Source organism: Melospiza melodia, chromosome 12 (assembly GCF_035770615.1).
Source record: "Melospiza melodia melodia isolate bMelMel2 chromosome 12, bMelMel2.pri, whole genome shotgun sequence".
NCBI classification, from domain to species: Eukaryota; Metazoa; Chordata; class Aves; order Passeriformes; family Passerellidae; genus Melospiza; species Melospiza melodia.
The window spans coordinates 18,948,206-18,972,181 of record NC_086205.1 but is presented as its reverse complement, the minus strand read 5'-3'; the positions used below and the strand labels follow the sequence as shown (position 1 = coordinate 18,972,181).

The 23,976-nt window shown below is 40.2% G+C and overlaps 1 protein-coding gene across 13 annotated transcripts in view; it reads right to left on the bottom strand.

Moving 5' to 3' along the window:
• Positions 1 to 23,562, bottom strand: part of LRCH3 (leucine rich repeats and calponin homology domain containing 3) — a 61,213-nt gene extending 37,651 nt beyond the window's left edge. For 9 of the 13 annotated variants that reach the window (XM_063167090.1, XM_063167077.1, XM_063167080.1 and 6 more), the window contains exon 1: positions 23,352 to 23,562. In XM_063167090.1, the coding sequence (XP_063023160.1) occupies positions 23,352 to 23,562 (211 nt within the window). The remainder of the gene's footprint in view (positions 1 to 23,351) is intronic. The other 4 variants (XM_063167083.1, XM_063167088.1, XM_063167089.1 and 1 more) reach the window with 1 other exon arrangement.
• Positions 23,563 to 23,976: the final 414 nt, after the last annotated feature.

Here is a 23,976-nt window from a genome sequence, read left to right as displayed (position 1 = left end):
TGATTTTGAAAAATCAACACTTTAAATGAATGTTTCCGACAGCTCTAATAGTGGGAGTTAAAACTACAAAATGATAGAAGGCAGCAATAAGTTTGCATTGCATATCTAGAATAGTTTTATTATTTTATGACAGAAAGCAGTTTGAGATCTTTGCCCTATTTTTCTACTTTTTGTGAAAAAGAAAAACATTTTTCCCTTTTATCCCTTTCTTCCAAGAGTGAAGAAAAACTTGCACTTACAGATTGCTAAAGACAGGCTCTATAAACATCCTGATCTTACCATTTGCTAATCCAGATAAAACATCAGATAAATGCATCAATGCAAAGAAATATCATTCTGATGGATCCTTCTTCCTGCTACTGCCAAAGCAGAATTTCCCTACCTCTACAGCTTGTCCCAGGCGCTTTGCATTGCCAGAGTGTGTGAGAGAAACTGATGAGAAACTGATCAGAAATACAGTGGTTTTCTGATCACCTCTCCCAAAAACCCTATACCAGAACCAGGGAAAAATCCTGGTGCAGGCAGAAGAATCCCTACTTTGGTGGCAGAGACTATTCTTGGCATTTTAAAGCACTCACTGAACTCCAACTTAAGTGGAAGCAGCAAATTAATTGGACTGATCACAACCTGCTCAAGAATCTGTAGGTAACAAAGGAGTCAATAAAGTAATTGTATATATCCTGCAGAACAGAGCACACACTTTCAAGAATTTATGCAATGCATGCTGATTTTGCACCAGCCATCTCCCAGAGTGCTCTAGTATGTCCTAAAGTCCCTTCTGCTTCACTTCCATAGTTTAATTCTAATTTAGGATTTAGTGACAATGACAGCACACTCCAGCCCTCCCCTCCAAGTTGCAGAGCTGCAGATTTAAAGGAGAGTTTAGTGCTGTGCTAGAGTGTGGTGTCCAAAACTGTGACATTCCTAGTGGGATCTGTGTGCCAACACTGCTGTACAACAAACAGGAGAAGAGAAGTTTTCAATCATACTGTTCCAACATAAGTCATGTATCCTGAGACATTTCTACCAAGTGCAGCTAACCACACTGGAATTACCTACCATCCACACAACTTGCTATGAGGTTTCACAATATAATTGTGTATTACCATGAAAGAAAGAGAGAAAAATGCAAATTATTTCAGAGTAGACAAGAAACAAGCAAGAGTAATTTAGAGAAAATACTTATTTCCCACATTGACTGGATGTTTAACCATCTATTTGAAGAATTATTACAACACTGGTTTACGTATAAGGTGTAAAAGTTTCTGAATTCCACCACTTCTCTCTCAACATAAGAGCATCCTTCAGCTCACAGCTTTATCCCTCCTTCCCACAGCTGTGCTTCCAAAGGCAGCTTGAATTCTACCCATTTCAACAGAGAAACAGGCATCCCAAGTAGTGAGCCCTATTTTCTGGCAGAAAAGTCACAAGAAGTTTCTTTCTACTCTGTTTTGGAAAGGGTTTAACCACAAATATGAGAATTCTCATTTGCTTTTTGTTTCACTTTACCTTACCAAAGAACATCTAAAAACTATTTTTTACACATTGTGCAGACCATAAGGCATGAATTAGTCAAGAACTTCACATGCTGTGAACTATGATTTAGTACTGCTACAGAAATAACTCCATGCAAAAATATCACTAGGTATGAAGAAATGAAAATACACTTTTATGCAACAAATGAGCTCAGAGTGTGATAGGAAAGAGACACCAAAGCTGGTTAGCACCAATGAATAAGTTTTCTAGACTTCTCTCAATCTACAGTGATTTTTAAAACTTGGCATTCCTATTTAGCAGTAGATATTCCATGGGAAATGGATTAAATCAGCTGAATTTTGATGCTGCAGTGTAGTCTCTTAAATCATTCAAAATGGGTCTATCCCTAACAAGTTTGGGTAACAAATTCAGAGCATTTTTACTCATTATGGCCATGAGAATGCTGTCTTGTACACAGCCTCTGTGATGTCATGTGCCCAAAGGGGGAGCCAGGAGTGAGGGTTGGCCAGGACCATAAAAACAGACAAGCAGTAGGAAAACAACAACTAAGCTAAAAAGAGAGTTGAGAATTGAGTTGAGAATTAGACAGAAGCAACATATGACAAAATAGTGTGAATTCTGAACCTGCAAATTCAAGAACTGCTTTTGGTTATTTGCAATCCTTGCTTTGTCCCCCATAAACCTTCAATAAGTATTTAAATTTCCTCAATTTCAGAACACAGCATCCCTAAGATACAGTGACATTTTTTATTTTGTTCAATTTCTCTGGAATCCTTTCCCATGCCAGAAAAGACCCTAAATGTGACCAGAAATAGGGCAGAGTGCAGCAGTTACTGCATGAAACAATTCAGCAATTCCATCCTCTCCCCCATCACCTTCCTCAGAACACCTGAATGAGAGGCACAGCTACAACAAAACCAGATAACAAAATCATCCCAGTGATTGGTTATATATTCACATGTTTGCTGCCCAGCAGCACAGCACTAGCTGGTTACTTTCTCAAAAGAGAAAGTATAAGTGAGATATACTGTGTAAACTAAAATTTCTGCAAAGATTTCTATTTCTCAGAGAAAATAACAGGTGTTGTAGTGAGGTATTATTTAAATTTTCATATTTTTTAACAGGCAAGAAGAAATCAATGCGATGCAGGTTATTTTCTTTAACAAGTAGGTGCACACCCTTGCTGCTTCTCCTACCATAAACTGCAAAAAATCAAATTACTAATTCCCCCATAAAAGCACAAATACTGAATTTCACTATGAATAATAATATGAATGAAATATAGCTGTTCTAATTTGAACTAGGATTAACTCATTTGTGTCCACATTTCATGGGTTAAAATCACTGTTAGCAGAAATCTTCTTTAAAAAAAAAGGCTCTCCTAGTTTACTAAAAATGGATGTGTTTCCTTGAAGGCAAGATCATGTGGAATTTTGGCAAAGAGGAAGCATTCTTTGGAACTAAGCTCTTCGTGAAAGATAAAAAAGCCAACAGTACAGATACAAAATGAAATCTCAGAGCAGAGTCAGAGCACTGACCTTTTCCATCTTAATTAGAATTCTGTGGAGACAGCCAGCAAATCCAATGTTAAATGTGACTAGAGATACACTGTGCTTCAAATTGCATCATTTGGCATTAAATGCAAACTCCTCCTGCTCAAAGAATGTTCCTCTAACATCAAACATTAGCAGGTCTGTGTTCACATATTTTTAGCTTCAGCTGTAACACAAATTTTGTCTCCAAAGGACAATGAGTGATGCACAAAGATGCACTGTTCAACACATGGGGTACCCACTATCCACACTACAAAGAGAGGGAGCTGCAGCTCAACTGTGGCTGGCACTCAGACCAGCTGGGTGGGGGTGAATTCCAGTTCATCACCAGATGCTGATGGGATCAGTCCATAATCCTGTTGTGATGGGAATATGGCTTCTGCTCTCATTCCAATTAACTACCACAAAGACAGACACTCTAGACCTGGGCTTTGCTACAAAATTTTGTTAATAAAAGTCTGCCTTTTGTCATCAGAGACCTGCACGTGTTCCCCACACACTTTAAATTTTTATTTTTTAAAATTTCAACCAGCAAAGCCCAGATTTTGGCTGTCTACTCAAACCCAAATGTCTGCAACCACCACAACACCAGCTGGCAACACTGATGTAAGAGAGGCTGTGCCACTGGCAGCACTGTCAGCTCCCTCCCATGATGTAACACAGCTCCAGCACAGCCCCTCTGCAGCTGTGGGATGGCAGCCATGAACTTGCTGCAGTGATGCAACAACCCTGGCACCTGTGAATTCATCTGAATCCCAATGCTGACACTGGTGGCTACAGACTGCCCTCAGCTAGAATGACTCCATTTCTATGGCAAGCAAATGTTCTTTTTTCCCAAAAACTATGAGACATGTACTGTAGCTAGAAATCACATTCATGGTTTCCTTTAATAACAGACAAATCTAAGACATATGAGCTTGCAGCTGACAGAAGAAAGTATGTTTTCTTATGAATAATTAAAGAAGCCGATCAATGACAAGAAGACTGACAGGCAATATAGTGACAGAAGGCAAAAGGCAGCACTAACTGCTTTAGGAGGAGAAGGTGCAGCTGTTTAAGAAGAAATACCAAAATCTGGAACTGTGTAAACAGCCCTTTTTTTTTTTTTTTTCTTTTTCCCACATACACAACTTAAAGATCAGAAGCAAACTCCACACTTTCACACTGATAACAACAAAACCACCATGGCACTGGAGAATATCCTTGAATGGGGTGATGTAGCCTTGATGACAGGGAAAGCAGCTCACTGGAACAGTTCCTTCACAGCTCCTGCTCCCTGGAAAGTGACTGCTTAGGTACAGCCACCTCTCAGATAATGTCACTAAAACCATCTTTTGAGGAACTTGATGTCATCTGATTGCTCAATGCTGACATTTAGAATCAACTCTATTAGAACAACAACATTTCCAAATGGATTTGAGGCACATTGTTATACAAACCTCAGCTCCACCTTTAGCTTGTCATTCTTTTAGCCAAATAAATGCATGCATCTTTATCCTGGTTTTATGATTTTTTTTTCACTTCTCAAACACTTCAGAACTTGATAACCTAGAAGCAACAATCCTTGTGATTCTGCTGACTTTTAGGAAACACTCCCATAAAGCTATTAAGAGAATATTAATATAATGAAAGCATAGCCCCAAGCAGATGAGGTACTGGTATTATGGTACTGACTTTTCTTGCACAAGGAAACCAGAAATCATCATAAGGGAATACCTCTGTGATATACTTCTGATGATGTTGCTCCCTGTACTCAGTTACTGGGAGTGTTTTTCTTTCCAAACACTGAAAATGTTGGCATCCTTCAAGCTTCATTTCACACCTGGAGGATTTCCTGACATAGGAGGGGTGACTTTACCTCTTCCTGCCTGCTGTGATACAAGACTACCACTTTTGCCATACCCTAATTTAAAACAAACCCCAAAAATGTCATCTCTTGACTCACCTTCTACCTGCCAGCCCTGTCAAACCTGAACTTTTCCCAATTATTTCCCCAGGCATCAAGATAATCTTCATGTAAACCAATTAAGGTAAGGTAGCATTTGCTGAACCAAAATGCATTTGTTCCTCCTGTGTTTTCCCCAGGTAAAGTGTCAAGGACAGCCCCACTGCCCAAGTCAGATACCCACAGAACTGATGTAACAAAGACTGTTTTCACCTGCATTATTTCTGTAGCCCTGTAATAAAATATAGAATTTCCAGTTTCAATTTCCAGCATTTCATGAAGGAAGATTAAGTTCAGATGTGATCCATCCTTGATACACTTATCACATTTCAATTCTCAGCAGATCCATGTTTGATATGCATGATCACATTCCTGCTTAGCAGCAGCAGAGCAGCATTAAACTGCACTTTAACCATTTCCATGACTAACAGTTTGTAACTGAGACTCTCCAACCTGCTGCTTTTGGCACCATGCACAGGCTGTGATTTCTGCAGTTGCAGAAAACAAGGCAAAGGTTAGTGGTTTCTTCATTTGGAATGCAGAGTGACCATCAAAACTTGCTCCACCAACCTGAGAATTCACTGCATGACATGAAACACAAATAGAAGATTACACATCACACTGACATGGGCCCTCAGGATTGCCTTGAGTGCTAAAGACAAGGTTTGTAGCTTTTGACCAAGGCTGCTGAACTGTCCTTTATAAAACCTGCTTCAAATCACTGCCAAATCATTGTCAAGTTCCACATGTGTGAATCAAAGTTTCACAGATGCTATTTCCTCTGGCTACAGTTTTATTTTGGAATATTCAATACAAATAACAAAGCTTCTTGCCAAAGCTTTTAAAAAACAAGAAAACCCCTCACTTCTCTGAAGAACTCCCACAAATCCCTTGCTGGAAGCAGGTTTAATGAAGTGAGAACTATGGCCAAAGCCTTTACCTTTTTTTTCCCCCTTCAACACCCAGATTACCCATGAAACCTGGCAGGCTTTTTTGTTTTCTAATTCAGAAGCATCCTAAGAACAGTCACACAAGGGAGATTTGCAGAATCTGGCTTCTGAGTTACTTGAACTACACTGGGCTTTTTATCTGTTAAAACAGACCATATTAACCAAAAAAAAAAAAAGAAAAAAATTAAGCAAGTACAACCCTCTTACCTGGCCTAGTCTCTGCAACATTCACCACTTGCTCTTGAGACTAGAAAAATCTATAGACAAAGATCTGTAAGAACTTTAATTACACTAAGTAAGAAAACTCAATCATACCTGGGATCAAAGAGGAAAACAAGATTCTGAACACCAACTCCCATTCTCCTTCCCTTTTTTCTCTTCACATGATTTTAATGCATATTTGCTGTAGTTTAGCTTTCTCTTTGACATACGAAGGAAAACCTCACAGGTGCCACCATAAAAAACACTGACTAAACACAAACACATCTTACAGTCCTGCCCTTAATGCAAGGCTGCATGACCACTGAGAAGAAAGCACATTTCCAAGGAAAGCATGATGTCTTGCTAGAGCAGAACCACCTGAGTACAGCAAGAAGAGGATAAACATTCTAACAAGAGTAACTTGGAATACAATGCCACTTCCCCTGCAAAATGATTTCATTTTCCTTTTACAAGGAAAAATATTGTTTGTTTATTAAAAACAGAAAAACAGTGACAACTATAGAACATCATTACATAGCTGTTCTTGTGTGGCTATTGGAGAGCAGGCAAGAGTGACAAACTCCAGTCCCTGCAGGAACTGAAAACTCTTCTATTCCAACAACTCCAGTTGCTTTTCCTCTAATTGGCTCTAGAGTAGAAAAATGTGTAGCCTGAATGGATCAAACTGTTACATCAACTATTGTTTATTCACTATTCAATGCAGACCCTGCCATCACAGTCAGCCACATGAAGCCTCAGAGCAATTCCTTACTGGCCACGTGTTCCCATGCTCTCCCTTGCACCAGGCTGTGCAGCCACACTGCCAGTTGGGTGTCATTACTGAGAGCAAATCCTGAAAAAAACCAAAGCCACAAAAAGTCTTCAGCCCTTCTGAGGCATGGTCCAGTTCCTGCTGCAGTTGAGTAATCTCTAACATCAACACAAGGGAGAGGACAAGAATGTGGCTTTGTGAGTATTGAAGAACAAGATTAGGACTTCTGGCAGTACCTGGGATTTGGACTAGCTGGTTAATAACAACCATGAAACCGCTCTTTTGTTTTTTGTTTTGTTTTGATTCCTTAACTCACAAACACTTCTAATAAAACAGGTCTTTTCAGAGTAGCAAATACAGGAATGTGATCAGGGATTTACACCCAAGTTCTGCTCATTATGGATACATACCTCAGTACAAAGCATGTATGTCCTTCTGTACACATCATGGGATTTTAGGGATGGCACACACTGGAGCTAAGCCAACACTTTGAGAGTGAGATGAAACCACTGTTCAGATGAGCAGGGGCAGATTTTCAGTAGCTTTAAAAGGGAGGCAGAAGGAAGTCAGGTGACCTGCCCAGCTGGGCCTTATGACTGACCAGTAAACAACAGGACAGATTTCAGACAGAATACAAACTGCAACTCATGTACTGCTACAGCAGAGATGATGCAAAGTTGAACTGTTTATCCATGTCTGAAAACAGGAATTAATTCCAACCCCTTCACATGCGGTTTGTGGTTAAAGAAATTTTCACATGTGCTCTACTTCCAGCTTCCCAGTGACAGCCCCCAGCCTTCTCTCTTTTAGTAATTTCATTCCCTTTCCTTACTGAACTTGGCACACACCCAACAGCATAATCATGCTTCTCTTTCAAACAGCTCTAAAGCTAATTGGAAGTTGGAGAAGTAACTTTGCAGAAGATCTCTCACTGAGTGAATGAACTGGAGTCTCCAGCTCAGCAGGGCCAGTTAAATGAGGGAAGCTCAGTTCCTCACTGCCCAGCTGCAGTGCAGCCCCTCTGCTTTTTTAATGCAGAACATACACAGACACAGTATTTATCTCCAAGGAAAGCAGCCTTTGGACTACACCTACAAAGCTGGTATGGCAGCCTACACCCCTCCATTGATAAAACTGGTTTGAAAGAAGCTGGCTGGGTTTGGCCCAAACATACTCCTTATTGATTTAAAACTAAAAAAGAAAAACAAAAAAGTCAAATGATAGCATGAAGCCCTCATGTCTAGCCTTTTATACAGTATAACAAAGACAGTTTAAGCACATCTGAAAGCTTTGGAGATCCCCACCCTCTGGGATCCGACTTTACTGGTTTAAAATTACCCCCTCTCCTGGGTCCTCCCCACCAGCCCTTTGCTGTAAGCTACTAATTCTGCAATGCTTGTGTGAGCATTTCCCAACTCACATCAGGCAGAAAAACCGTCAAGTTAGCTCACATGATTTTTGAAGCTGTTTAAACTTCTCTTGCAAATTTTGCCTGAAGCTAACTTGGGGAGGACTTACATGAACTGTCTCTCTAGTGGATATATGAGGGCAGTGACTTCCTTTGGCAGCACAGTTTCCTCAAATTAGCTGTTATCAGCACATTGACAGATAAGCTGAAGTCTTGCCTTAACAAAGAATTGAGAAAAGGAGAAGTAAGAAAACAACTTCTGAAAGAAAATCTTTCATCAGGATTTTCTAAGTCGACATTACTTTGAATTGAGTAAGATCAAAGTCTTCATTACTTAAGCATTCCATTTTCTTGTAGCATTATGCAACCATCTTGGCTAAAACAAAGGAGACTAATCTTGTTTTGAAAATGTCTCACTGCAACACAATCACTTAAAATCATTACATGGTTCAGATTTGCTGTTTTGATTCCCAGCATACAAAAACCAAAATTTACCTCTTCTGTATTTCTTCATCATCTGTTTTTATCTAGGACATCTGCTTTTCTCAGTTCTCCCACTCAGGACCATGGAGAATAAATACCAGTATATGAACATACTCCTACCAAAAACATCAACACACCTCCCTTCTATGGACTCTCCCAATCAAAACAATTCCTCATTTTCTTTGACATCACCTCTTCACTTTCCCATGAACACTTCAAGACAGTTGATGGCTCAAGACTTGAGTATAACTTGTCATGTCCACAGAGGCAGAACTAACCTGGCTGTCAGTTCATAACTTACAGCAACTTGTTCTTAGTGATCTGGCTTGTGCAGAGGGGAGCTGAGGTGCCATGCAGAAACAGGAACAAAAGTGGCAAAGGGCTGTAAAAAGTTCAGCTGAAGACATTGTTTTGGAGGCCTGAGATGAAATGTTGAATTTGAAAGTCAAGTCACTTCATACATATTTTTATCTTGTTTTTAATTAAAAGCTTGCTAATGTTGTTATGCTTGTCCTCACATGGTGGTAAGTTGTATTCAGAAGTAAACTTCACTACAGGACACAGTGCAGGATTCCACCTCCAGAGCAAGGGCTGAGCAGTGGAACAGGGAGATGTCTGCTCTCAGCAAGAGGAGAGAGAGGAGGCTCTGTGCTCTATGGGGCAACTTTACTTCTACAAGTTAAAAGTACCACATTTTTCTCATGGTCCAGAGACTGATCAGTAAGCACTCAGAAGGCTTCAAGGTCTCCACACATTATTGTCTCCTCAAACCCATTTCTCCCTCTTTTCCAATTTTACATGGAAAACACAGGGCACACAGTATGAACAAAGACTATGCACAGAAGCAGATATGGAAAATAGAAAAGACTCCTGCCAAGGAACTATGCTGCACATACAGCTTCTCCCAAAACAGACAGGAAATCAAGAATATGATAAATATTAGCTCCTCCATTTCACTAGAAGACTTCAGTTACTATGCTAGGTACCACAGTCTGTAGTGTAAAATCCACAGCCAAACTTCAGGTATTCATAAAAGGGAGGGGAAGGAAGGGTCAGATAACCAGGACAAAGCAAAATCACAGGTTAATACAAAATCTAATGCAGAGCATGCATTAGATTTGGTAATGACACTGGTGACAGAAGAGTGTCAAGGACCTCTAGAAGGACTGAGCCAGGCTAGAAAAACCCTGCAAGGCAGCACAGTGCATTTTGAGTACAGTTACACAGTCCAAGGTGGTCCTTCCAGCTCAGGCATCCCAGGTACATGGACCACATTGATAAACAACCCTCAACAATCTGTCCATGGCTGTAGAGTCACACCTGGAGAGATCAGAGTGAGGAAGACTGTGTGGTACTGTCACTTTGCTGGATGTTCTGCCCTGGCTTCCATCTCAATCAGTAAAATACCTCATATATCCAGCCATTCTAACAGCTCTGTGAGTAAACTGGAACTTGGGGAAGGACAACCTGGCATGGAATAAAAGCAGGAGGAATGTGTCACTCAGGAGGGCTGGAAACATAAAATGCAACTAACAAAGACTTCTTATTTCTACTGTTCATCTATTTACTTTACTAAAAGCTTCAATTCATCTTAATACTGGACATAAAATTCTCCATCTAGAAGCATTTTCACATATAAATGTCAGTTAATATAACAGCTGCTATTTACCTATTGCCACATTAATTCTGCATATTCTCTCCATATATTTCACCAATCAGTTCAAAATGTATTACTGAAGTCCTTTTTTCCCCACAACAGTTTAAATGGAATGATAAAATCTGCAATAGATAGACAGACAATAAAGAAAAGTTGCTAGCTGCAATTACATGTCAAAATGTCTTAAGGGAAGAGTTAGAAACAAACCAGAACTGAAAATTCAAAGGTCCTAAAAAGCAAAGTGAGTAATTTCACATAAAAAGGCCAATTACTTTCAGAGAAAGGCAAGCATTTCTATAAAATTTTATGCCTCTTATTACTGCATTTCTCTGACATTCTTAATAGAGTGCCTCTGTATTTATGGCACTGAGATACAGATTCTTCAGACTGCACAGTAAAGGCAACAAATACATCTCATACCACTGCAGGCACTGATCCATCTTCTGCAGAACTGTATTTTACTGAGGAGAAAAGTCAATAACAGTCAAAAGTCCTATGTTCTTTTAATGGCTCCTTGAGGCCATCTCTCATGCTGACATCATCCCTAACAAAAAAAGCCTGTTACACTTTACACAAGCAGTGCTTCAATTTCAATAGGACAATTATTGCCAGAATTCCAGAAAGAGAGCTGGAGTCTTACAAAGTCATCTGTGCAGTACAAACCACTTTAGTGTCAAGGAATAAAACACAGTATAGGATGTGCATGGAAAATATCCCTTATCAGAGGGAACAGCCAAGCAAGGAGATAAATGGCAGCAATTGCCAAAATATATGTGTAAAATATGAAATAAATTTTGAATAGGAAACCATAAAAGTCACCTTCAGTCAAAACCACACCATGCAGACATTACCAGGGATCAAGGGCTACAGGACTGGGGGCCACCATTTCATTCATCTTCACTTTTTTAAAAAAAACCCTAAGCTTGCTAAAAACTAGTAGCGAGGTTATAAAAACGATTCCTACATTCTCCAGTCAGCATTTGAGGTGAATTGCATGCACTTATTTTCACAAAATAAAATTAACCTTATGAATGCTGGAAGCAAACATGTTTTATAAAACAAAATCCAAACTCATCTGACCACAAATGATTTTTTTTTTCAAATCCAAACCAAGCCATTCCTCTTCAGGGAAATGCTTAAGTTGAGGTTTAACAGTAAACATTGCTCTTAAGAAGCTGCAATGAAAATGAATCTCAAACTGCAGCAGTCACTTTGAAAATTTTTGGCTAGTTGGTTCTATCATTCCATGTCCTTCAGTGAAACAGTTTTCTACATGTGAGAACTTTTATCTATAGCAGCTCAGTGCAAACTGAGCAAAATGAAAGCTTTTTTTGCCTTGCTAGGAGAATTCCTGACAAACACTGAGCCTCAGAAGAGAAGCTGTGCAGCCACTGCCCACACTGCACAGCAACGATGAGAATTCCACTTGCAGAGATCTCCATTATTCCATTTCATAATGACTGTTTCAACTGCTGCTATTTTTAGCTGTACATGTGTATAAAACTGTAATATAAAAAGTGTTCATTTGAAAGCATGTAAGAACTTCAGGTGGAAAAATCCCCAAGTAACAGAGAAAGTGCCTCAGCCCTGCTAAGAGAGGGCCAGGGGCAGACACTGGAGATGTGTGAGAGCACTCAGAGCTCCTGGAACACGACCCTGCCTTCTGCCCCTGCTCCTGAAATACTTGACTGACTTCCAGCAGAGCAGGGTTTCATTTTCCAACGCTGCTTCACAAAGTTAGCACTGAGGGGAAGTGTGCAGTAAATGAACTCATCCCCCCAGCCCTTTAGATAAAGTTCCTTCAAGTACAAAAGGAATTACCCAAGTAAAAAAAAAAAAAATCTACTTTTTCAACTTCAAAAAAATCAGCTTTCTCAACTTCAAAAAGCAAGACACATTTAAAAAGCTTTGAAAATTAAAAAAGCTTTGAAAATTGAGCTGAAAGTATTGCCAGACTGTAAGTCTGTGTGCAAACCTCTGGATCCATCTATTATTTTTTCCTATCAAAAATTATGAGTGTTGTTAAAACATACATTTGATATTTATTAAATCCACTCACTTTTCCCAAAACTTCTCTAGGATAACAGGCTTTGGTATGAAGAGGGTCAACAGCCTCCAACTTGTGTGAACACGAGGCAAATGAATAGTCAGAAACTGCAAAAAAATCCCAAAGAAATCCAACCCCAAACAACAGAAATAGTCCCAATGCAAAAATCACTCCCTGGATTTTAGTCAACAGATTTAATGGAAATAATTTGGCTTTAATAACTTCTTAAAGTCTACACAGGCTGTGGGGAGATAAGAGAGAAGGGCTTTGATGCAGCAAAGAAACTACAGATTTGATATTGACTGAATGGCAAATGAGCAAACTGGAAGGGCTGATTACACACTAAAAATCATTGGCCCTGATAGGCAATATTTGAACAATATCATAAAAATGACACAGTATTAAAAGATTCATCTAACTTCAGCATAAATATGGAAGTGATAAGCAAAAAAAAAAAAAATTAAGAGTAGGAAAATGTGAGTCAACCAGGACATTTGAAGTAATATAAAAAAAAGTTATGATAAAGCACTAACAACAGTGGCAGTACAGAATATTTCTCTTGCCCTGAAACTAATATTGAGTTTATTACTGTAAGCACAACATGATGAAGAAAATCTATCCTGAAATCATCAGAGGCACAGAAATGCATCTCTACTTCTAACAGAAGTAAAATAAAACTCCCTGGCAAGAATGAGAAGCTTGTGAAAAGTCTCACCACAAACTATATTTGAAAATAAAACTATTTTAGTTTGTATTTCTCCTGATAGTATTTAACAAAATATTTTTTTTTTATTTAAACAGCACCTACAGCAAAGAAGAAACACTGTTGTAACTGTGACAAGAAATATTAAGTAAAAGAATGGAGAGTTCTGCATTTCACTGGTACAGAGTAAGACAGCAAGAGTGGCAGGACCATGAGACAAGTTGCCATAAACTGACAAAAAATTTTGGTAATGAAAGTTTGCCACTGGATTTTGACATTGCTTTTAAAAATTAATACCAACATTTCACCAAAAATTACTCTTCTGCACAACATGCAATTTTATGATATTATGTAGTCACAGAGCTTCAAATCATCTGGCATGGAAATGAAATACAAAGGCATATGAAAAATCTGTTTCAATGAATTCACTTATGTGCCACACAAAACTTGAAATGAGATTAAAAAGAAGTCCCCCACATAAGGTATATCTTATAATTTCTTTTTTTCCTCCTTTCTTCATGGAGCACAAACTATACTTTCCAGCTTTAAAATGTCATGCTTTTGCCTGAGAAGTAAAACAATACACCAAACAAGTTCTTCTCCAAATGCTTCTCTAAATTCTCTGACATAAGGATGTCGTGGTGCACACAGGAAGGAAGCAGAATGTACTACACATAATAGAAAGCAAGATACAAAGAGTTGGGAAATGCAATGATAGGAGGATTTCTTTATGGTCCAGAATAGAAACAGAACAGGCCAATCTAGAAAGCAGACTGTAAATATGAACACACTTTCTTCTAATATGATATAAAACCAGACACCAGTGCTCAGCAGACTGAAACACCTCCAGCTGAGGAAAACAGAAGTCCAAAGTGCTTCTCCAAGGGTGAAGTGGGGCAGCCCACAGAGTGCAGAACAGAAAATCTCAGGGCTCTCCTCAGCTCAGTTTGTTTGCTTTTGTTATCCCTAACAACTGCCAGGTACCAGCCACATTTCTCCTTCCTATGCTGAGAAAGCCCCAGGGACAGGTGCTGCAGACATTCCCTGGAAGATGAAACCTCTTCCCCAAAGCAGAAAGAACAACACCTCATTTGAGTTATCCCACAGTCTGCTCCCACAGCCTGCAATGCATGCTCCTAAAAACCCTTCTATTTTATTTGTAACATTTTCAGCATGGTTAAGAATTGAAAAGAACTGTATCATATGGCAAGAGTACAGCCAAAGTTAGTTAAAAAAAAATTTTAAAAAATCACATTTCTGTCTGAAAATCTAATTAGACAGAAATAATTATAGTCATTATTAAAAGTGTTAAAAGTTTTTCTTCCATTTATATACTGCAAATCTGGCAGCAATGGAACAACAACTGCATTATTAATGAAAATCTGTATTTTTGCCTGTTGTTTTATGCATCCAAAGAAGAAAAATGTGCTTTAAGTGAAAGGAATATGAACTGAATAACATTTAATTTTATTTATATGTGGAAAGCCACTTAAGCAGTCTGGTTTCAAACTGATAACGTGTTTTTCAAATGGAATTTCCACAGACTTATTTCTTAACCACTACAGGGCAATACAGGGGCTCTGAACAGAAACTGAAATGCAATAATGCTGATAAAAGAACCTAAGAGATGCATTTCTCATTTCACCATATCTGTGAAAGCAGAATGACAGATGTTTAAAATATCACATCTGCATTACTCAGTTACATAATTCACAGCCAAATCACGAGCACCAGAAATGTGTTTGTGATTTCCTTCACCATGCTCAGAACAACAGCACCAGCTCTGAGCTAATCACCAGTGAAGGTTTGATGGCTGCTACCAACAGTGAAGCTCCTGGGATTTCCACACTAACATTTAATGGTAATTATAACAATTTTCTGACACACAGCCATCCCTGAATGATGTGACACAATTTGCACCCAGCAGAACAGAGCCATGAATATTTAACATCTGAATATTTGCAATAAGTTCACAGCTCCAATGGATGACCTGCTGTTTTAGCATAGATGGGTTCCAAAGATAATTTTTTACCTTGCTAAGCACAAATCTCCCCAGTCCTTTGCAAGCCAGCAGAATGAAAGGAAACAGCAGATTTTATGGCTCACAACCACATTCAGCTGTGGCCCTCTACAAAAACATTTATTCCACAGCTGAGCTGGGGACCAGTGTAATGACAAACTCCTGATTGTCCTGCTATTATTGTGCTCAGTGACTCCCAGTCCCTGAGAACAGCATGACTGACACCAGCTCAAAGACCAGCAGAAGCCTTGGTCTATGACTGAACTAAAAGATAATTAATATATGTGACCATAAATAATAGTAATCATGAGCTAAGCTCATGTTCAAATGATTACTTGTCTCATCAGCATCCTAAAATTAATATTCTGATTTGATTTAAAAGATATTTCCTACCAAATTTAAGATACTAGTTATTCCTCTTTTTCTCATGCTAACAACTTGGGTGAGAAGACTGGAGTTGGTGATGAGAGAGGGGTTTGAGACCAGGCAAGATTAACAAGAAAAGAAGGAAGTGCTAAGACATGGAAGTTGGGATAAAGGAGATGAAAAAACCATGGGCAGAAGAGACAGAACTGAGGTAACAAACATTGCTGGGAACAAGATGTGACACGAACACAGGGAGGAACCTGTGTAGAACATAATCACCTCCAGAACACCCAAACACAGAACCAAAGATCTGATCAAACCATCACCTCTGCCCTCAGACATTTGTACAACTTGGAAGTACAGATCCCACCCCACAAACAGGTTCCAGGGAATGACAAACTCCTGCTCTCTTGCTGGCTCACCTCAGGGAAATGTAAAGGTTTGAACTGTCCTGAGGAGTCACACAGATTCCAGCTTTATTCCACTTGACTGTTCTAGAGAATTCAGACTGCATCTCTGACTAAAACCCACCCTGAATTTAGAATTCAGCATCAGGAAAGCAACCTGGAAAACACACTGATATTTTGTAAAGAGAACACTCAGTTAAAAACATAGGTAACATGGCCAAATCAAGCACAAGGATGATGAAGTTATCATCAGAGATACCCACAGAACTTTAATTGCTCCTTTCCTGTGCATATCTACTGTCCCCACGTCTTTAATTAAAAACCACATACCACTTTTCATTCTTCTTCCAATTTTTTCTGTTCTAATAGACCTTTTGAATCAGGACTGATCACAGTCAAAGTCTTATAGGAGTGTTGTTGAAAAACCATGAATTCCCTGGGAAAAAAACCAGGGAATTACACAGAGAAAAAGGAATGGTTAATCTGAAAGTAGGGAAGGCTGCTCTGGAAAAATAGATTGCATACTATCAGTGCCACATATTTCCTTCATAGTACTAAGCAAATTTTCTAAACTCATCTTTCAAAAATACCTCAATTAATCACATTTTCTCTAGTTGCTGGGCTTAATTCCCAGTATTTCTAAGGAGTCACCAAGGCACCTGAACTTATTAAAAGCTACATTTAAAAATAATGCCTGTAAGTTCAGGCACTAAGTATTTTAAATTGTGGTACTCCAAATCAACAGATGCTTTCAAACTTTGTACCATTCCAAGCTTCATACATAAAAAATGCAGTAACATTACCATGCTTCACTGCACAGAGATTACATGAAAAATAGTGTTTGAAAACTTTTCAATAGTCTGGAGCACTACCCAAAAGCCCAAGGCAACAATAACACATTTCTGTATTCAAAGCTAAGTTTCAACAATAAGCTGAATAAAGAGACTAAAATTCACATGGGTCACTGAGCAATGTGGGGGTGGTGGCTGGAACTGAATAGATGCTCCCTCATCCTCCTGCCCTCTGCACAGAGCACACTATGGTCACAAACCCTATGTTCCAGCACCAACACCTGGGCTGCACAGCAAACTGGGGGGTTTCAGTGTGTTCTCCTTTTGGAGTGCCTGAAGCTCACTGGGAGAAGGCTATGAGTGTAAATGCTTTAACTTTCAAATCAGGAACATTATCAGCTAGAAGAGAACAAAGACACTGTGAGCTGCCAGTGGAAGCAGCAGTTTGTAGTGCAGGATTGAGGCTGAAGCCAAGGACTACTGGGACAGTTTTGGGGACTTAAGTGAAAAGACAAGACCACAATGTTGTACCCTCTGCATCCTCTCTAAGTATCTGTAATTCAGGGAATTATGGCAATACTTTTAACTCTGATGCTCTGATAAATCAAACCACAAGACATTTCTAACATGAATGGATTTCCACCCCTCCACTTTGGAGAGGGGGCCACAGGAGATGAAGAAGAAAGCAGCCTGCACAGCCCATGGCTTCAGATGAATACACAACTGCAATTCATTCAAGCTGTTTGGCCAGCATCAGAAACCATGAGATCCAAGCCTGATTAGTTATTACAGAGAGAACCCTTGAATTGAGTTACAGCCTTTTTGTTAGCTACCATGTAATTTTATTTTTAACACATGCTACATAATTTGTAGTGTTTGTTGTAGCTAATTCTTTACTGCTGGTTCTTCTGCTGACAAAACTAATTACATCTACTGCATTCTAAACCTGAACCATCAGTTTAAAACTACTTACATAAAACAATGTATTTTGCCAAATGGAGGCACGAGAGCCAAACCTATCAGGAGTAAAGTTTCACTGAATGAAATTCAACTCTATAAGCCATATTGTAGAATAAAAATTTCTTATGCTCATTGAGTGAAAGATTGCTTGGAAGAAAATGATTAGCAAATTTACAGCAGGTCAGTGATAAAAGGTTACAAAACAGAGTCAAGGTGTAATTTCACAGTTGGTGAGAGTCAGTTTAAACTTACACATCTGCCAAAACAGATCCTCTCACTCCCACCATCCATGCAGGGCTTCCATCCTTTCCATTTGCTGGCATTCACATGCACGTGAAACCCAGTGAGCTGACAAGGATTTGATGCACAGAGTTACTGGCTGGATTTTCAGCCAGGTCAGTATGAAACAGCTTGCTGGAAGGCACCAGGATTGCTGCTGTTGACTGTGTAGCAGGAGATGAAGACAGAACTTCCTCCCCTTTTGGCATCAGCACAGAACTTGGATCACATTAGGCTGTGTATTTATGACAGTCTTCAGGGAGTATTTACCCAGCATAAATTTCCTACCTCCAAGCACAGGTATAACCACAGGAGAACACAGCTGGAAACATCATGAAAGAAACATAGACATTTTATTTTTTTCCCTAAATTCTAATTTGTCCTTCATGTGACTACAGGCCTCAATATATTCAAGTATTAATCCCTACCCTCTTTATGTAGGTACAGTTATCTCCAAAAATATAACCACAAGGGCATATGCAGTCAGGACAGTATTAAAAAAATTAAATTTGATCATGGTGGAGTCAAGGAAGGGGAAGACAGGGGAAGTAACTAGAAACACATGTAATACTACTGAGCACCACTTACAAGAATTCACTGGCAGTAAAATTTGATGGTAGGACTTTATTGTTTGTTTTAAAAGATAAACTCACTAAACAAAGGCATTCTGCATGTCACGTATTGCTTTTATTGCCACAAGGATTAGAAGCCACAAGCTCAGATTGCATTTTCCCAGTTGCCATAAAACGTGAGGCAAAAAGATTTCCTGTGGGCAAAGAGCAGCTGAGCATTCCTGCAGTCCTCAGGTCTCCATCCAATCCCAACACATCCAACAAAAATGAACCCTAAACTACCACAGCCTACTGATCTCTGGGTTTTCATGGTAACAAAAAAAAAGCCAAAAGCCAGAGAACTGACCTCAATTTAGCAATTGACCAAAGCACCACTCTCAGACAACTCCATTAGGCCAAAAATTGCCAGGATTTATACACAGACCACATGAGATCAAAACTTCCTAATACCAGACACACAACAAGAACAAAACCAAAAGGGAGCAATAATCAAATTAAATAAGGACTGACAGAAGTAGGAGTTAAGATCAAAACTGCAGCTGAATGGAAAAAGCTGGATTACTGTCCAAAGTCAAGGGAAGGGTTGTGATCCTCTCTCCTTCCCACTCCTACAGCTACTAGAACCTCTGCACAGGGCATTTCTCTTTGGGTTTTGGTAAGGGTAGAGACAAACACACAAATGCAATCCCAAGAATCTGAATGACCCTACTGACATAGTAGGTTTTGGGTTTTAATACTGAAACTTTAGATGATCTAAGTATTAAAATGGTACACTCTGCTAGCAAATAGTCTGAGATTTGAACAAACAATAATCCCAATTCCTTCCCAGTTACCTTAAGGATCACAATAAATTTACATTCAAAATACAGTAACCCAAAAAAATTACTTTTAGGCTGGTTTTGACTGTGCTGTTGCAGCTTTAAGAACAAATGTTTGGCTAACAGGGCCAGTGCTATCTGAGCCATTTTACATTTCATTAGGCACTACCAACTGAACTTGCAGCAGGAATGAAACCACCAGTGAGACCCTTTAGTGCAGAACCCTCACACACTCACTGCAATCCTTCCAGATGCAAGCAAGCACTTGGCATAGAAAATTTACTGACACTATGGACAGGTTTTACCATTTCTGTGGAGAACTAGTAAGAATAAAACTACAGGGATGGCTTATTGGCAAAGTCATTGAAAAGGCACAGCAGAGCATTTTATTCTCCCTGTTCAGAGTCCTTCTATCCTTCTTTACTACTAATATATTCCAGAAATGAGACATAGTGAGCTGCATGTAATTATCTTACTCAATTTCCATACAACAGACATTTCTTTTATTGCATAAACCCACATTTTCCCATCTTCTCCTTTACAAATGGAGACAGTGAGTGGTTTAAGCAATTACAGCTGTCATGGAGGGTTTGACAAATAACTTTTCTGCTCAATCTATGCTTTAGGCCACTGGGAAAGCTGTCAAATAATGACATCACAATCTACATTAGTGCTGGCAAAATGCAACTGTGCTTTCTTTCACATTTAACTCAGGTGGTTTATGGCCCTTCTTTTTCCTAATCTGTGGTCAAGAACATGAGTGGGATGAACAAATGGGTTGTAACTCAGATAAAATGGGGAGAGATAATGAATGTTCAATGAAAGCATGAAAGAAAACAAAAAGTATGAAAGCATATCCTTCATTTGATAATGAAGAAGCTTGCTCATTCTTCACCATCAATGAGCTTTGTAAACCTGCTCACTTTCTAAAAGTCCAATTAAGCTGTTAGGGAGGAACAGAAAGGAATGAGATACTCTTTCAATATCTAAGTTATTAATTATTACTGCACTGCATTTCTTGCACATCCCTCACATAGGAGAGCACAAGATGTGTGACTGCAGAGTCACCTTCCTGCTAATCCATGCCAAAGCTCTCCAGACTATCCCATCTTCAGTTTGATTCTATAGGGGATCTGAATTCCTGTCAAAGAACAAAACAACTAGAAACCCACTCGTGCTTTACTGCCTGCTGAAGTTACATGCTCAGTTCTGAGAGTACCCTGAGCACTGATCTCAGTTGGAAAAGTCCCATGTGGGTTTCCATCATCTGAAGACAGCAGCGCCAGAAGCAGCCAAGGCTCTGACATGACCAGAGAATCCGCTTCCCAGTGAAAAGTTTATGCACTGAAGGAAATGATTAATGACAAACTTAACTTTTCCACCTAAAAGAAATACTGTATTATAAAGTTCAAAAATAAAATGCACAAACCTGACCTGGTTTTGCTGCTCTGGTGACAGTTTAGTGAGTGGTTAAGAATGGTACCTAGAAGCTGTTACAGCTTGAGCACCGGGGTTACTATTAGTCAAATGTGAACCCATACAGGGTCCAAAAAAATGTGATCTTCCCGTTGATTTAACATGTGGAAATGCATGTTATGGCTGACATCACCCACCATCAACCTCAAAATCCGCACAGAGCACCCAGCTAGACCTGATCAAACCTCTGATCTCCAACACCCTGCTCCTGCTGACCCCTGTGCTGCTTCACCTGCGTTCAGAGCAGCTGCCAGGGGCTGTGCCAGGGCTTGGGCAGGGAGATCCTGGTTTATGGCAGGGCAGTTACATTACCAAGGGATGTGATTCATTCCCATCCATGTGCTCACACTGACATGCAGTTACTTTTATTGCTCCAAGAATGGGAATGAGCTGTATCAGTACATGATTCACACCAGAGAGGTGTCTGCTCAGGCACATGAGGAGGAAGGTTTGCACATCGTTGTTTTGTCTGCAGTTTTGTAACTGAATTTGTAATTTGGGAGCAATTCCAGCCATTTTCATGAAACACAGACACGCAGCACCTCATGTGCTTGGAGTCTGTGGCACAGCATATAGGAAGGCTCTTGGGAGTCTACAGTGTGGGGTGTTGTTTAAAGTGTTTACTTTAGGTGTTTATAACACCTAACACACAAATACATTGTATCGTGTTCTAGTCCCGTATAAAAGAATTTTAAGCCTCCCATGAACAAATCTCTGCCCAGCATTATTCCAAACAAAAATGAAAAAGTCAACAGACCACGCTAAAAAAAAAGACAGAAGATGAAGTTATTCATAGCAGCCTTCAAAACAGAGAATTTAAACATAATGTGCGTCCCCACACACACTCAATAAGCTTTGCTTTTTACAACTTAAGAACAGCTTCTAGCTTTTTTCTGAGGTTCATTGTGATGATAAAAGCACGAAAGTGTATGGCATGCACTGCTGCTTATTAGCATTTAATGCTTCTTGAACAACTACAATGCAAATATTCTTCACAATAGATGGGAACCTTGGTGGGAACAAGAATTCCCACAAATTGTTTAAGAGTACAGTAAATGAATAGTGTTATAAACAAAAAGCCCAAACCCCTCACAAATGTGTATGCTGTGTTGGCTTACAGATTAGTCCACTACACATGCACTGTGCAACTGCACTTGTACAAAAGAAACAAAAAACACCTCAAAAATTTATATCCCAACAAGAAGTGTTTTCTATGTATAGCTGTGTTCAAGACAAGCAAACCAGTGCTGTCTCAAGGTTTGAGTTTTCATGAGTGTTTCTTTTGTTAGTGACAGATTTTTCCATAAGTAGCATGTGACAGGACAGAGTATGAAGTCAAGAGAATTTTAAAGAAGGTTCCACTTTGAATCATTTAACAACAGTGTAAGCAGCACTTACAAACACAATAACTTGAAAAAAGTGATGTTGGAAGCTTATTTCTAAGCTTTCCAGCTACAACAATACTAAAAAGTCTACATTCCAAAGCTTCAAACAGATGGCATGCTGACACCTTTTAAAGTTACTTTGACTTCACTTATACAAACACAATCAAAATAAACTAAATCTAATCTACATCATGTATTAAGAAGATTTCTACATCTGCACAAACTCTCATTTCCCAATTCTCAGCTCTCTGGCTCGTACAGTAATATGCAAACACAGATGTGTTTTCACTTGTGATCAAGGTACTTACAGTCAAAGTATAGTTTTTTAGTCTATTCTTATGAATACATTTAAGGAATAGAGAGAACAAAAGCCCTAATGCTTACTGTACCTTGTAAAGTAATTAACAATCTTTAATATCCTTAAGTCCATGCTATACAGGGGATAAAAAGCAAAGGCTGTGATTATATTCATGGTATCTTTCATATCTTCTTATGGCTGTTTGAAATTGCAATAAGAGAAGCATAAGAGCTTATAGAGTTTATAAAGAACAGTTTCTTTAGCATACACACCTGACAGCCCTTCTTGGGAAGCTGGTTTCCCGTGTCAGCAGGACAAGATGAGAGATTGTGAGGGGGCACACAAATGTGTATATACACACATTCACACACAGACGTATCAGAGCAAGAACAAGACTAGCTAAAATCGCAGCAGCGAGCAGCAATACTGAGAAAAACCTCACAACGCTCTTTAAAACAGTTCCCCATAAAGGGAAACATTTTACAGCAGAGATGATAAAGTAAAAAAACCCCTGCAATGAGAGAGATCTCATCATACGGGCAAAGGAAGAACCCTGCCAGAGCTCCTCCAACATGCCTCGAGAGCCGAGGAGAGGAAGGGCGGAGAGCGAAGGGAGGAGGCGAAACCAGCTTCAATTTAACGAATAGACAGCAAATTGGTCACCTCAGACTCAGGCCCGAGCGAGGGGCTGGTACGGCAGCCAGGCCGGCCAGAGCCCCCGAGAGCCCCCGCTCCCATTCCCCCCTGACGCCCTGTCCCTCACCAGCCTGGGTGGTGTCGCTGAGATCGTGGTTGGCGGCGCTGGCCCGCGGATAGTCCCGGAGCTTCCTGCCGCTCAAACTGAGGGTCCCGCTGATCGCCGCTTCTTCCAGGGCTCGGTCCAAGGAGCGGCTCCATGAGCCGGGAGCCGAGGGACCGGGCGGAGCGGGACAAGCCGCGGGCATCGCGGCAGAGCCGCCCTCCGGCGCCGCCATTTCCCCGCCACAGCCCGGCCGGACAGCGCATGCCAGAGCGCGCGGCAGGGGCGCATGCGCGGCCGCCGCCCGGCGGCTCCGGGACCGCGCGGGCACCGCGTCCGTCCGAGCCGCCTCAGCCGGGCCGGGCTGGGCTGAGCCGAACCGGGCCAGCCGCTGCTCGGGGCCGCGTCTTCCCGCCCGCGTGCAAGGGGATCGACTCCCCGGACACGCCTGGACACCTGCTGGAACTGTTAAAAATTATAGCTTTCCCGCCAATGTGGGATGTCACGGGATGGTTTCTGGGTGAGCATCGCTCACAGCTGCTGGGTGTCGGGCCCGTGCCAGCAGCAAAACAAGGGCAGAGCGCACAGATCTCCGGCAAGGGGGAAATGCAAAACTGCTTCACGTTTTTTAACTTAAGGATTGATTACA